General features: G+C 42.5%; 1 protein-coding gene across 1 annotated transcript in view; it reads right to left on the reverse strand.

The window, feature by feature from the left end:
* Positions 1 to 6,650: 6,650 nt before the first annotated feature.
* Positions 6,651 to 14,459, reverse strand: part of CTSC (cathepsin C) — a 33,288-nt gene continuing 25,479 nt past the window's right edge. The window contains exons 5-7 of the mRNA XM_038374104.2: positions 13,425 to 13,540; positions 9,063 to 9,194; positions 6,651 to 7,842 (exon numbers count right to left, since the gene is read on the reverse strand). Coding sequence (XP_038230032.1) covers positions 7,340 to 7,842; positions 9,063 to 9,194; positions 13,425 to 13,540 — 751 coding nt within the window. The 3' untranslated portion in view covers positions 6,651 to 7,339. The remainder of the gene's footprint in view (positions 7,843 to 9,062; positions 9,195 to 13,424; positions 13,541 to 14,459) is intronic.

The following is a 14,459-nucleotide window of genomic DNA, read 5'->3' on the forward strand; positions in this document are numbered from 1 at the left end:
GTGAGAATTGATGGTCTCAGGCTTGAAGAACTTTTAGCCTGTGTAAGAAAACCTGGGAAAGCCAAGGCAACTTGTGGCTTAAGAATCTGCCAGCCTGTTTATCACTCATGGTGAGAATTTGCAAATTCTAGTGTGCTAAGATAAGTTTGCATCTTTTGTTTATTTACTAAGGTAATCTGCTTTTTTCTGTTTGCTATCTCTTTAACCACTTTGTGACTGGTTGGATCACAGAACCCCCCTTGGGAACTGCCAACTGATGTGCTGAGACTACTTCTAACCCGTTTTCCCTGCCAGCTTGGGACTCCAGAACCCTGCCTGGTTTGAGCCAGACACGCTAGCCTGCTGCAAACACAGACCCAGGTCTGAACCACTTCCCCCGAAAGCAGCAGGCTTAACTGAAAATAGCTTAAGAAGTGTTCTTATCTCTAACACTCAGATGCCCAACTCCCAATGGGGTCCAAACCACAAATAAATCCGTTTTACCCTGTATAAAGTTTATACAGGGTAAATTCATAAATTGTTTTCCCTCTATAACACTGATAGAGAGATATGCACATCTGTTTGTCCGTCCCTCCCCTTCCCCCCCCCAGATATTAATACATACTCTGGGTTAATTAATAAGTAAAAAGTGATTTTATGAAATACAAGAAGTAGGATTTAAGTGGTTTCAAGTGATAACAGACAGAACAAAGTGAATTACCAAGTAAAATAAAATAAAACACGCAAGTCTAAGCCTAATACAGTAATAAAACTGAATACAGATAAAATCTCACCCTCAGATATGTTTCAATGTTTCTTTCACAGACTGGACACCTTCCTGGTCTGGGCACAATCCTTTTCCTGGGTACAGCCCTTGTTCCAGCTCAGGTGGCAGCTAGGGGATTTCTCATGACTGCAGCCCCCTTTGTTCTGTTCCACCCTCTTACATAGCTTTGGAACAAGGCAGGAATCTTTTGTCTCTCTGGGTCCCGTCTCCCGCTGTCATAAATATAAAGGGAAGGGTAAACACCTTTAAAATCCCTCCTGGACAGAGGAAAAACCCTTTCACCTGTAAACGGTTAAGAAGCTAGGATAACCTCGCTGGCACCTGACCAAAATGACCAATGAGGAGACAAGATACTTTCAAAAGCTGGAGGGAGAGGGATTCTCTATGTTTTGAATCTAATTACCCTGTAAAGTATTTACCATCCTGATTTTACAGAGGTGATTCTTTTACTTTTTCTTCTATTAAAATTCTTCTTCTAAGAACCTGATTGCTTTTTTCATTGTTCTTAAGATCCAAGGGTTTGGGTCTGTGTTCACCTATGTAAATTGGTGAGGATTTTTATCAAGCCTTCCCCAGGAAAGGGGGTGTAGGGTTTGGGGAGGATTTTTTGGGGAAAGATGTTTCCAAGAAGGCTCTTTCCCGGTTATATAACTGTTAGACGCTTGGTGGTAGCAGCAGTAAAGTCCAAGGGAACAAGGAAAATAGTTTGTACCTTGGGGAAGTTTTAACCTAAGCTGGTAAAAATAAGCTTAGGAGGTTTTCATGCAGGTCCCTACATCTGTACCCTAGAGTTCAGAGTGGGGAAGGAACCTTAACACCCCCACTACCCCTTCTAAATGGAAAAGCACCAGGTTTAAGATGGATTTCAGTACCAGGTGACAGGGTCACATGTTCTGTGAGATCCCAAGCCTTCATTCCTCCCAGCTTGACTCACAGGAAGACCTGCAAGCAAACAGAGCCATCTACAGTCAATTGTCCTGGTTAATGGGAGCCATCAAGATTCCAAACCATCATTAATGCCCACACTTTGCATAAGTACAATATGACCTCATGGTTATATTTCATATTTTTTGTTTCAGATACAAGAGTGATACATTTATACAAATAGGATGACCACACTCAGTAGATTATAAACTTTGTAATGATACCTTACAAGAGACCTTTTGCATGAAGCATATTCCAGTTATATTATATTCACACATTAGCATATTTTCATAAAATCATATAGAGTGCAACATCACATATTTAAAATCTACCATTTGTAGTTAATAAACTTATTTTGTTTATTATTAAACCCAGGTTATGTAATTTCTAACGGGGGGAGGGGAGCAAGAAGTCATGCACATCTCTTTACCTTGAGGAAGAAGGTGGATTTTTATGAGCTTGGGCAGATTTTTCTATACAGTGCAAGACAGTATTATTTTAGGTTTATCTCCAAAAGGGGGTGTGCACTTGAGTGCTGGGGGAGTTCTCTCACACAGAGCTGACTTCAGTCTGTGTCTACAGCGGGGTGTGGCCCTACCTGTGTGTGTGTGTGCTGCAAAATGCCAGAGAGCTTAATTCAGCAAAGCAGGTAGAGGGAACCCAGGCTGGTTGAGCAGAAGAGGCTCAGTTAAACCCCAGTACATCAGATGGCATCCCGGATGGGGGTGTTTAAAACCGTCACAATTTGCTTCCAATTTACCTGTTTCCCAGTCACTGACAATGTCATTTCTGACAGAATGCCACTCTTCCTTCTCTTTGTCCCATTTGATCATTTGTAAATAGATGATAACTAAAGTCTTGTGGAGAAAGGTAATCCCATTTCATAGGGGATTTCAATATTTTGAAATTGGGTTGTCTTACGATTTGGAACAAAACCCCCAAAATTTCAAAATTCTCTGGGAACTGCAAAGGCTCAAGGTCTGTAGCTAAGAGACCTTGCGGGCTGCCAAAAAAACTCAGGAACTTGGAAGCCCAAATTGCTAAGGAGCTGGGTGGGTAAGCTGGTTTCCAAGGAACCTTGCCTGCTTTCCATCAGACCTTCATTGAAATTCAACTGTCTTAGGGGAAGAGTTTGATTTTGACAATTCAACATTCTCTGACAGAAAAATGTTCCATCACAGAATTTCTGACCAGCTCTAGTTATACCAGTGATAAACATTCCAGTCACACAAATCTTCCCAATGAGTTTCAGAAATACCAAATAGGTTGTATTTATGCTCATAAGTGAGCAATTCAAATTCCTCTTATTACCCAGGTGCCTAACATTGATGTATAGACAATGAAAGAGTTTCATCTTTTCATATCTCTTCATGCCTTCATTAATTTTGTTCTTGACACCTTGATTTTGTGCTAAATGAGTGTTCAGTTGTTCTGCCCCTTCATTGTCTCTTTTTGTTGGTTCAATGCCCTCCTCACTAGTCCCTTGACTAGCCTGTCTCCCTGAAGATTGGTTGCTCTTTTCCTGAGATGGAAGCCATCCAAACTATGCAGGCTCCCTGTCCCCAACAAAGGTGGACCAATATTCCATGAAACCAGAATTTTCAATCTTACACCACTTACATAGAGAGTGGTTCACTTCTAGAATCTTCTGTCTTTTTTGCTTGTGGGACAGGAAGGATCTCTGAGGAAATCACTTGGCATGCCACTGAAGGAGGGGAATGTCTGAGTTCTCTGGAGTAGTCTATAATCTGCAAATGCATCATGTGAAGCAGCGTCTCCACTGATATTCACTATCACTAGTGGAGCCTTGCCCAACAATTCTGGAATCCTATCCAATCTTGCAGCCACATCCTGGTTCCAGGAAGACAGCACGTTGTCCTGGTGTCTCCATCTCTTGCAGGTGATTCTTTCCATTCCTCTTAGCATACAATCCCTAACAAAAACTAACAAAATCTTAGAATCCACAGAATCCAAGTGATTTATGCTGGCCATGTAAATAGCTGAAGTGGGCTGTGTGTTTGACATTTCTGAAATATGATAATTAAATACAGCACACTGCAAGCCAGAAGAAAACAAATGAGTCTGGTTCTGAGCGAGAGTCTGTAACCACACTAGATTATGGGAAGACCACCACTGTATTCAGCTGCCCCTGTGGAATGCTAGTATAGAGGGGACACCAGTGTTTTTATTGGCTTGGAGCAGGTGTAGATGACATGGTGATAAGTAATAGTGAACACCAATGTCCTTTCTACACCAGCATTGCCATTAGGGCCCAAAGGAGAGTAATGGTGGGAGATTTTATATACACACACCCACCCACGGCAGTACAATGCCCAAGCTTTACAAAAACCCATGAGATCTAAAAAAAAAATCCATTTGGAATTATTTACCTTCTGCACCTTTAGCAAGAAGCAGTCATGTTTTTAAGCTTATCTCCATAACCATAAAGACTACAATCCTTGTTTAAAGAAAAGCTGAGAAGCTGATGCATTCAGTTGACTTCAGGGCTTTAAGAAAAACACCAGTTATCGTTGAGTGTTGGCGACACAGTGATGACAGCCAAAGAACAGGAATCCTTGAACATACAATATGTTCAAAGTGTGTTACTAAGGATGAAACCACGACTATTCATTGTATAGTGGTCTCAGAGCACGAGACTGAAAACAGGCCTTTTTCCACTTGGAATATACAGCTCACATTCACAATCACACAAGTGTTTATAAGTTTGTCCACAACACTGCAAGTGCATTTGCTTGGAGCAAGTTATATCATGAATTGGGTCAACTGTGCACAGCTGCAGTACTAATGTAGAATGAGAGTCCCGATGTTGCCTACACCAATCAGTTGGTCCTCACAAAAGAGCACAATACTCCAGTAACTGGTCTGTGATGGGCACTGTTTTCGTTATGTACGTACTTTGGAGCTACTTCGGTGTCTAATTTAATGCATGTGTTTAGTTTAATCATGCAAAGTACCTGCATCCATGACATTTTTCTTGTTTAAAGAGGTTGTTTTATATACCCATAAGGCACAGGGACTGCAACTGAGCAGGTCATGAAATGTGTTTTTAGTCAAACTTTCATGGGAACATTTTCATTAAGAAAAAATAGTTTTTCATCAAAAAACCTAAAGTTTTTGAGGGGTTTTGAGAATAAAAAGCTGAGTATAAACAAACAAAAAAAATGTTTTTGCAACAAAAGCATGGCAGTTTCAGAACTGGACATTTCCCATGGAAATTTCCATTTTGTTGAGAAAACTAGTTTTCGTCAGAAAAGTTAGAATGAAAAATGTTGACGGCAACAGCTTGAGGGAGGGCTGGGTTGGGAAAAAGACATTCACCATTGTTACAACTAGTCCAGTGGCTCATGTGGGCACATGCCACCTTTGCAAAGTTACAGTAATTGAGTTGAATGCTTGTAAACTGCAGTTCTTTAGTGGACAAGAACAAGCCAACAGATTGCCGAGTATCCTGAAGTTAAACAGTTTGACTGGCAGCCAGCCTAGTGGCAGTTAGCAGCATTGCTGTAGTATACCAGCTGTTACGCCCTCTGTATATGCAAACAAAATGGGCATTTAAATAGCTCCATAGTAAAGCACAAGAGAAAGTGCTGCAAGCATTATTGATTTTACCACAGCAGAAAAATGCTATTCAGTGTTACACTAGATCCCAAGTAGCAACCTAAAGGATCTGTAATATGATAGAAGAATAACAGGCTATGGATGACTGAGGCTCGTATCTAGTATCTACAAATAGCTTGTCTGCTTGTATTAAGTTGACTCAAAGATGGAAGAGGAGAAGAGAGTAGGAATAAGAGAAGAAGGAAATGAAAGGAGAAGCACAGCCTCAGATGACTCAGTGATATCAGGAAAGACCTCTGGCCTTTTCTGATTCTGTGTGAGACAGCTCTGATGCTACAGCCAATTTTAGGGATTAGGATGAGACCTGAATGGGGGGCAGATTATCCCGTATCTGCCTTCTTTTGCGGCTGCTCCCACCTTCCTCTGAAGCATCTTGGGCTGGCCACTGGTGGAGACTAGACAGACCTCAGATCTGATCCAGTCTGGGAATTCCTATGCACTGAGGGACTGTTGAGAGGTATGCACTTAAGTCTCTGCACTTCAGTTCCCCACCTGTAAAGAGGGATCAGAGCTCCTTTCTTCCACCATTTCTCTTGTCTATTTAGACTGTAACCTTTGGGGCAGAGACCATTTTACCATGAGTTTGTGAAGCGCATTGGGGCCCCCAATCTTTGTTGGGGCCTCTAGCTGCTATTTGTAATACAAATAAACAAAGCGGCACTGTGAACAGAATGTCTGTCTAGATATAAGGAGTGTGATTCTGCACAGCACAGATTTATTGTTGTATACCTGAGCCAGTTAAGGACAATCCTGCATTAATAAGGGGTCCTGCTATGCATCTGCCTCATTATTCCTGTCTAGTTGCAGGAGGATGCTATGTGACATCTCCCCGCTGCAGAGGAGGACTGTCTATGCTCACATCTCTTCCGTCATGCCTGTTAACCATTCCTTTTCTTACCTACATATGGACATGGAAATATGGGAGCAGATACATATGGGACTTGAGGTATTACCTCTCAGTGTAGAGGATTACAGCTGACATAGCCTTATTTACATCCACGCACAGATTATTATTAATGCTGCCATACCACCAAGAAGCTCTAATCATGGACTGGGACTGCACTGTGCTAGGCGCTGTACAAAGACTCTGCACAAAGACTCTGCTTGCGCTTGCACTAAAGAGCAATACCACGCAGTGTAAGAACCGATACCGAACAGAACTGGCTGGAGGTCAGATGATTTATAATTCCCCTCCACCCCCCACCCCAAAATCTTCCTTACGCTAAAATACCTGAATACCCCTTTTCAATTTTGAAGCTGTTGGTGTAGGTCATAGCAATAAAAAGGCACTAACTTCAGTAAGAAACAACTCCCATAGCAATAGAGTCAGACTTTTATTGAGGATCAGCTTGGAATTGAATTCAAATGACATTAATAAAAATAGGAACTTAAGAAAACCGCCACATAAATGCAGTAAAAGGCCAATATGTAAAACGAACTTTGAGGTTCAGAGGGTTTGACATCTGACATTTTGCTTGCATGTTTGCCAAACACTTAAAGCTTTAAAGTTTCCCTTTATTCACAGTGTAATCATCCTCTGATGCACACTTAAGATGTCCAATTTTAAAAGACAATGATCCCCTGATGTCCCAATAGTAAGGCACAATACTTTAAAAAGTGCCCTTTAAGTAATTATAGATTATTGTAACAATCATTTCCTTCTGAGGTCTAGTTTTAAGATTGTCCAAGGAGAAGAAAAAGAATATTGGGGCTTTATACAATGATGAATAACTACCGCTTATTGTTAATCTAATGGCAATTGTGTTCTTAGAGAATTTACTGTGAGGAAGTGTATCTTTGTGTATCATAAACAAACAACAGAATTTTGAAGTGTCGTCAGTGGTAGAGAGTGAAAACTGCTCACTTAATTCTGAAAAATCTCATTAAAGCTCATTCTTAAGCTTTAAAATACTGCAGTAAAATTTTCCAAGTATATAATATAATCAATACATTTCTATGGCAAAGAAATTTGCTTCTCAGAAATGAGGCACTGGGGAAAAGAGTTTTGCTTTATAATTTTGGAACAGGAGTTGCGGACACTGCTATACTTTCAATGGCACATTCATCGGTGCCCCGGCGGATTCTGAAGTAACCATTTTCTCCCCATGAGCTTCCCCAGCTATTTTTCACTGTCCAGAACTTCTCACCAGTATCTGGATCTTTGCCATACCCCACGAGCAACACAGCATGATTGGTCAACTCAAAAGGGTTGAACTCATCCTGCAGTCCAGTGTGATGGTAGATTCCTCCTCTATAGAGCATGAAATCACTATAAACTTCAAAAGCAACGGCCATTGGCCCATATATGACAAGTTCAAGCTTCATCAGGGCTTCATTGCAGCTTCCATAAAACCCTCCAACATAGTGATACTCAGAGGCATAGTAATGGTAACAGTTCCGCTTTGGAGTGCATGGAGAATCTGTGGCTGTGTAAGGGAAACACTCTTCCTCCACCACACCAAAATCTTGGCTGTATTTCCCAGCAATGAGGTATGGGAATCCACCATCACAACCTGAAATAGTCAGAAAAGATCTGATTATTCCTTGCAGAAGGTCTTTTTGGGGTAGGAGAGGAAACTGCAAGTTCATTGTTTTAAAAATCACCACAAGTCTTTAGTATCCCCGATATTTTGTATCAGACTGAGCATGGCTAATGCAGGTTACAGTTGAAAGGGAACCACTCTCATCTCTCCCCTGAGATCAAGAGGAAACAAAGCCTAACATTCTTTTAACACCCAGAGCAGAGGCTCTCAAGCTGACTCACAGGGTGGACCACCTTCACTCTCTCTTCCCTACTGCACAAGCTATCTCCTCAGTCATTTGTGACTCTATGACATCCCCATGGTAACCACAGCAATTCCTTACATGGAAACATAGCACCAATAAAAAACATAGGTATTGTACCTGTCAGATACGGTGGGGGTGGTGTCCTTTTTCCCAAAAGAGAATCGCATGGTCTGCTACTTTTTGCTTTTCCTTTTGCCTCCCCACACCGCTCTGTTCTTCCTCCCTCTGTACATGCTTCAGGAACATTTTGGGCCCTTCTCCCTAGTTGTGCTACCCAGTCTGGTGGCCTTCTCCTAACTCCCCTGGACTGCCCAATTCCAATCTCCTCTGCTCCCCCTAGACATTCCCTCTTCTCTGCAGGTGGATTACAGCTCCAGGATCCTCTCCAACACAGCACATTCCCCTAGACAGGTTCCTTTCCCTTGTTTCCAGCTGCTTTTTGCATCCATCCAAGGCTGTTTACAATGAAGTGCCTGGATGCCTGCACAAGCAGCTGGAGAAGAAGGACAGCAGACACCAAATGAGCAGCCAGTCTCCACAGACTACTAGCTAATGTTAAGCAAACTACTGATGGTTCAACTCCAATACGACATTCCCATGCACACAGCAAAATGGACTCTAATGACTCTGGAATTAAATCTGGATCACTATGATGGAGTCACAGAACTCAGCTACCATAAAATGTAGTTCTAAGCATATGACACTCAAGAATTAGTCATTTCTTTCAGTTATGAAAGAAGTGTGTTCTAATACCCTGGCTTTCTGAAGCTGCTATTTCACAGTAAAGGAGCTTCCCACCCCAAGACCACAGACAGGCTTACAAAAATGGTTGCCAATCAATTAGAAGAGACCATCAACCCTTCCTCTCCTGTAGTGACAAAATCCTTGGGGGGGGTGTTCCTCCCCCATCTCCTCAATACCAGGGGAACATCTCCAGTCCACTCACCTTGAGAATAATGGCTGCAGGACACAACCTGCTGGGGACTGAAGATTGGTGTCTGAGTATTGTTAGTGAGGATACGAATTCTTGCCTCCAACATGCCCATGGAAGCAAACGCATAGCAGCTGCCACATGATGCTGAGGAAAACAGGAAATATAAAACATCAGTAAACTAAACAAGACCAGGTTGCTGTAAAGGGAGGCAACCCTTATATTGCACAGGCTGTTGAATCAAGTCAACCTTGCTTTGACATTGTCTTCAATTTGACCAAAAGTTAGGCTCCAGTTCAAGAAAGCTATTTAAATATGCTTAACTGTAAGCACAAAAATAGTTCCACTGAAGTTAGCATTTAGAAGTCCCTTTAAGGACCAGCTGTGGTCATAAAGCAGGTTTGATGTCTCCTAAAAGGAAGCAGCAAGACTGAGAAGTTTTTTTTAATATAGTTTCTCTTATTAAAAAATTTAAGTTTAACTTTTTAATTGTCTAGTTTTAAAAGCTGCATAATTGCTAAGCTGTTGCCTCCGAATGGTCATATAAAAAAATATTTGTTAGCATGGTGCGGAGAATGCTCATAACCAACTCTTTGAGGCTGCTCTTTGTGAAGCTCTCCTAAAAGGTGTCCTATGACCTGTGTCAACTAAACTCTGGACATACTATTCTAGATATCCTCAGCACATTAGTGTATTTAGAGCCATAGTTTCTCACTGCATCACTATACTTATACTGCTGCTTCTAAAGTAATGGCTTGTTTTAGAGTCTGGCAATGTAAGTGTGAAGTTTAATTTTGTGGATTTTGTGATTCTCTCAAACAGCATGCAATCATACTCTGGCTTTTCAGAGTAGTTGTCCTCTGCTGACAGGTAACAAGATAAGTCACCTAGCATCATATTTTACATCAAAATTTAGTGTTGCCTTTTAGTTTGAGCTCCTTCGCCCCCTCTTGGTGTTTTCTGTGATGTAGTAGAAACTTTGAAAGTGAAGTAGCCTCACTGTAGAGGGGGAGTTGCTTAGCTGAGATCTTATTCTGACTATCGCCCCTCACCCAGGCCCCAACTGACTTGCCCACTACAAAGGAAAATACTGCAAAGCTTAAAAAAGTAATGAGGCTTTGAGAATACAAAAAGAAACTACCTCATGTCTCAAGCTATGTATAGGAGGGCATCAAGCAGGGCTATTATAAAAGTAGGACTTTATGAAATTGTACCATTATTCAACATTAAGACGTTGGATGCACCTCTGAAGAGGAGGGGTGGAAGTTGCTCTCTGATCACACTGCTGGGCAAAGAGCATTCATGTTCAAAGTGGTGAAAGGTGACACCCGTTCTTACACAATCATTCCATTGTTTGTTGATTGGCCAAGCCACAGCAGGCCAGGTCTCATTCATGTAATCATTGTCCCGGAAGTAACTTTTTTTAAAAAAAAAAAAAAAACATTCTCCCTATTAACGGCAGCAGTGCACTCTGGGAAGCTCCTAATATGGCACCCACATAGAAATGGAATATCAGTGGAGATCAGAGATAATTGCTGGAATTGTTGCATGTCAGATGCTCCCCACAAATTCAATTCCAAGTCAATCACAGACTTAACTGCATTAGATTCCACTCAGTCTGTGGCAAAAGGATCATTAAATGATGAAAAATGATTAAAGGGCACAAAACGCCTTTAGAAGGTGAGGAATCAGTAGGTCACTATGTTTTTCCACCTACTCTGGTTTGAGAGGAAGATTACAGGAGCCAGAACAGAGATTTACTGAGAATCCTAGCTCTCCGGGCTAAATTGGTTACTGTGATGTAATTGCCTAACAATATTTCCCCATAGTAGAAACTGACAGCAATGCAGCCTCTCAAACTAATCTCTTCTGCAGAAGATATCTAAAGCACGGGAAGGGGGGTTCCTGGGACAGTGATTTTATTGAAGCTTAATTTGTATTAGAGTTCTTTATTCTGTTTGCTTCTAGTTTCAAACTGAGCATTGGGCATGTCTACACTACAAAGTTAAGTCGAGCTATGTTAGGTTGACTTACAGCTACTGCAGTAATTACCTGCCATGGTTCACTACCTTCCTTCTGTCAGTGGTACATGTCCTTGCCAGGAGTGCTTCCCCCGACTTAAGAGGAGCAGTGTGGGGAGCTGAGACCCTGGGCTCCCCACAGCCTGTAGAGAGCCCAGCTGCCCCCACTCCTCAGCTCTCAGATCCTGGAGGGGAGCTCTGCGTCCCAGAACCCAGGGGCAGCTGGCTCTAGCTGGAGCTACTCACCCACCCCAGGGTGATAGCCCGAGCTGTGAGCCAGATGCCGGGTTCACAACAGGGAACCTACCAGCCTTTCTTGTCAGTATCAAGGCTCCAGCAGGAAGTCATGAAATTGACAAGAATGACAACCAACATAAGTAACAGTGTCTACACTGACATAAGTGGAGGTGGAGTTCTTATGTCAGTGTAGCAGAGCACTTCATCGGAGGGAGCAAGGCTGTGGTGTAGTCTCTGACATAATTAGCTCGACGTAAGGTGCCTTACATCGACCTAAGTCTGTGGTGTACATCGGGCCTTTATCTCTTAGTGTTAGCTGGCATTAAAGGGTACAGTAACTCAGTTACTGTACTGAATAGTAAGTAAATGAGGTTACCTAAAAAAAAGGTGACAGATTATACTGGGGAATGCTGATTTGCTATCATAGATATAAATAAAGATTACAAACCAAGAAAACTGTGGCTGGAGGCCTGCCTCTAATTTTGAAGGATTATCTTCAAAGACTAGACTTTTGTCCTTATGAAATTCTTGTCCATTTGGGACAATAGTAGCGGTCACATGGTTCTAATAGTAAACACATGAAGAGAGCATGATCTTGCAGTGAATGCAGCACTGTTTCAACAGCTTAGCATGTGCAAGTTTGCCTAGCATGATTGGCTGTTTGAAAAAACATGCTTCTTGTTGCTCATGGTTCTGTTAGTCTTCAGTGCATTTTCAAACTTTCAGCATCTAAATCTTAATATTGTGCCATTGTTTTACTAATAACTATTTACAGCCATTGATGTCTGATGCCTCTGCAAATCTACAATAGCTCATTATTGTAAGGAAGATGAATTATTTGATATGTCAGCACTACGCATATTAATAATGTTATCTTTTTGGCTATTTATCATACCAAATATGCTCATTTCTGGCTGAATGTGACATGCAAACACAGTCCACCTGAATTCCTTTATGTGTTGCAGGTGCTTTCTCAACACAATATGAGGGGGTTTAGGCAACTCCCATTCCTGAAAACAGCAAAGCAAGACTCCCCATACTGAGAACATGTTTACAATGCTGCTTCAGGAAGAGGAAGCCTTAGATCTTGTTACCCACTGAATGAAGAAGGGATGATACATTTCTCAAGTGAACTGAAAGTACAAAGGAAGCATAGGTCTTTACACCGGTTAGCTGTTGATAATCCCTGTGTAAACATTTCAATATTTCCAATCATCATTCAGCAACAGATCAGATTGTGAACCAACTCTCTCACATTCCACCAACACCCACATCCTCCTCCCTCTTTCCTCTCCCCTCCAACTCCCCCCAAAATCTTGTTAAGAATTCTTCAGTACACACACACGCCCCTCATGCATTGGAAAGGGACCAATGGTTTAAGGAAACAACTTCATTATATAGCAGCACTCCATTCCATTTGCCTCAAGAGAAGATTTTGAACCACTACAAATAAATAATAGTAAGACTGAACCTTTAAATCTAGCTAAGAAGGAAGACCTGTACTAGTGCAGGAGTGAGGAGAAAGCTTTACAGTGGTTGCATTTTGTTTATGGGAGTATCAGAAGTTTACCAGTGTCTATGCTTTTCAAAATATAAACAGACACCTATTTCTGTAACAGATCAGTCATGTAACTAATTATTCCTAAAATGATTTAAATAATGAGACTTCAGGATGGTATAAACAATCCTTCAAGGGATTATTGGTTAAAATTGTATGATAATACGCTGTCAGCAGCAATTAGCAGAAAAATTAATAACTGAACTTGCACTGTATCAGTTCTGAGATTGTGGTGGGCAGAAATTCATCACGATGACAGTTTGGACAAACAGAATTTGCTAGCGATCTCCATTCAGAGAGCCATGGTAATTGACTTTCACTCCTGTATTGAACCGGACGGTCTAACAGGAAGTAGTCTTCTACTTTGGCAGGAAGTATTAAGAGTGAAAACTTTTCCAAGCCTTAGCAGAGAGTTTGTATATCAGGCGTGTTCTACTGCCTATCGCAGGGGACCATACAGCAAAGCAAATTCAGACCTTTCATGATACTGACATGCAATAGATTAAGTACGAGGTACTTTTTGCAGATAGTCTCATATGGGGAGTATGAAAAACCTCGTACCTTGGTTTCTTACAGGACTGACATAGTTGACACCATTGATGTTCCTCCAGTCCCAGAATTCTGGCAAAACTGAAACTTGTTTGACTAATTCGGGCGTTAGTGGCGCAGGCTTCGGTCTAAAACACAAGAACATACATTTGACATTAAATTACCATCACAATGTCTAGGCAGAGGAAAAGAGATTGCATGAGGAACGGACACGTCTAGCAATTTTGCTTCCACAGACTATTTCCTAATAGCAGAGGCAGATTAAGATTTAATGGGACCCCGGGAACAAAGAACTTTTGGGCCCCCCACAGCCTCCCTCGCCATGGGCCCACGCCCCCTGCTCTTCCTCTCCCCGAGGCCCTGTCGGGCTGTGCTAAGAGCTGCGGCAGCTGCCCAGGGAGCCAGGTCCCTGTGGGGAGCCCCAGGGTGATGAAACTTTTGTAAAAGGTGCTGCAGTGACCTGAGTGCAGGAGCTGTGGCCACTCAGGCAATTCAGACGCAAAGTGCCTCTACCCATCGCCCCCTGCGCCATCTCCCTTCTCCTCTTCTCCCTACCCCTCTCCCCACCCCATCCGCCTTCTTCTCTTCCCCCTCCCGCTTCCTCTCCCCATCCCATCCCCCTTCTCCTTGTCTTCCCTCTTCCTCATCCCATCCCCCTTCCCCTCACCATTGCCCCACCCTCTCATCCCCTTCTCTCCCCCCACTCCCTTCCCCCATTTTCCACCCACCCCCCAGAAGGATTTAGGCTTTTTTTTGGTGTGTTCCCACATTTAGATCAGTTTTTTTTTAAATTAAAGGCAGAGCAGAGCAGCTCAGAGCTGCAGAAATGGGGGGGGGGGGCAATGGCACATGACCCCTTGAACGTCCCTCCACGCCTCATCCGTTTTGGGGATCATTGCCCCCAACTACATCCATCCACTGCCTGTCTCAGGACCCTGCAACCCAACCCCCCACCCAAGCCGGGCTCCCTCTGCCCAGAACTGGAGTCATCTGCCACCTGCAGAGCCAGGATTAGGAGCTGCAGCCACACACAGAGCCGGCCCTGGC

Source organism: Dermochelys coriacea, chromosome 1, assembly GCF_009764565.3.
Source record: "Dermochelys coriacea isolate rDerCor1 chromosome 1, rDerCor1.pri.v4, whole genome shotgun sequence".
Taxonomy (NCBI): domain Eukaryota; kingdom Metazoa; phylum Chordata; order Testudines; family Dermochelyidae; genus Dermochelys; species Dermochelys coriacea.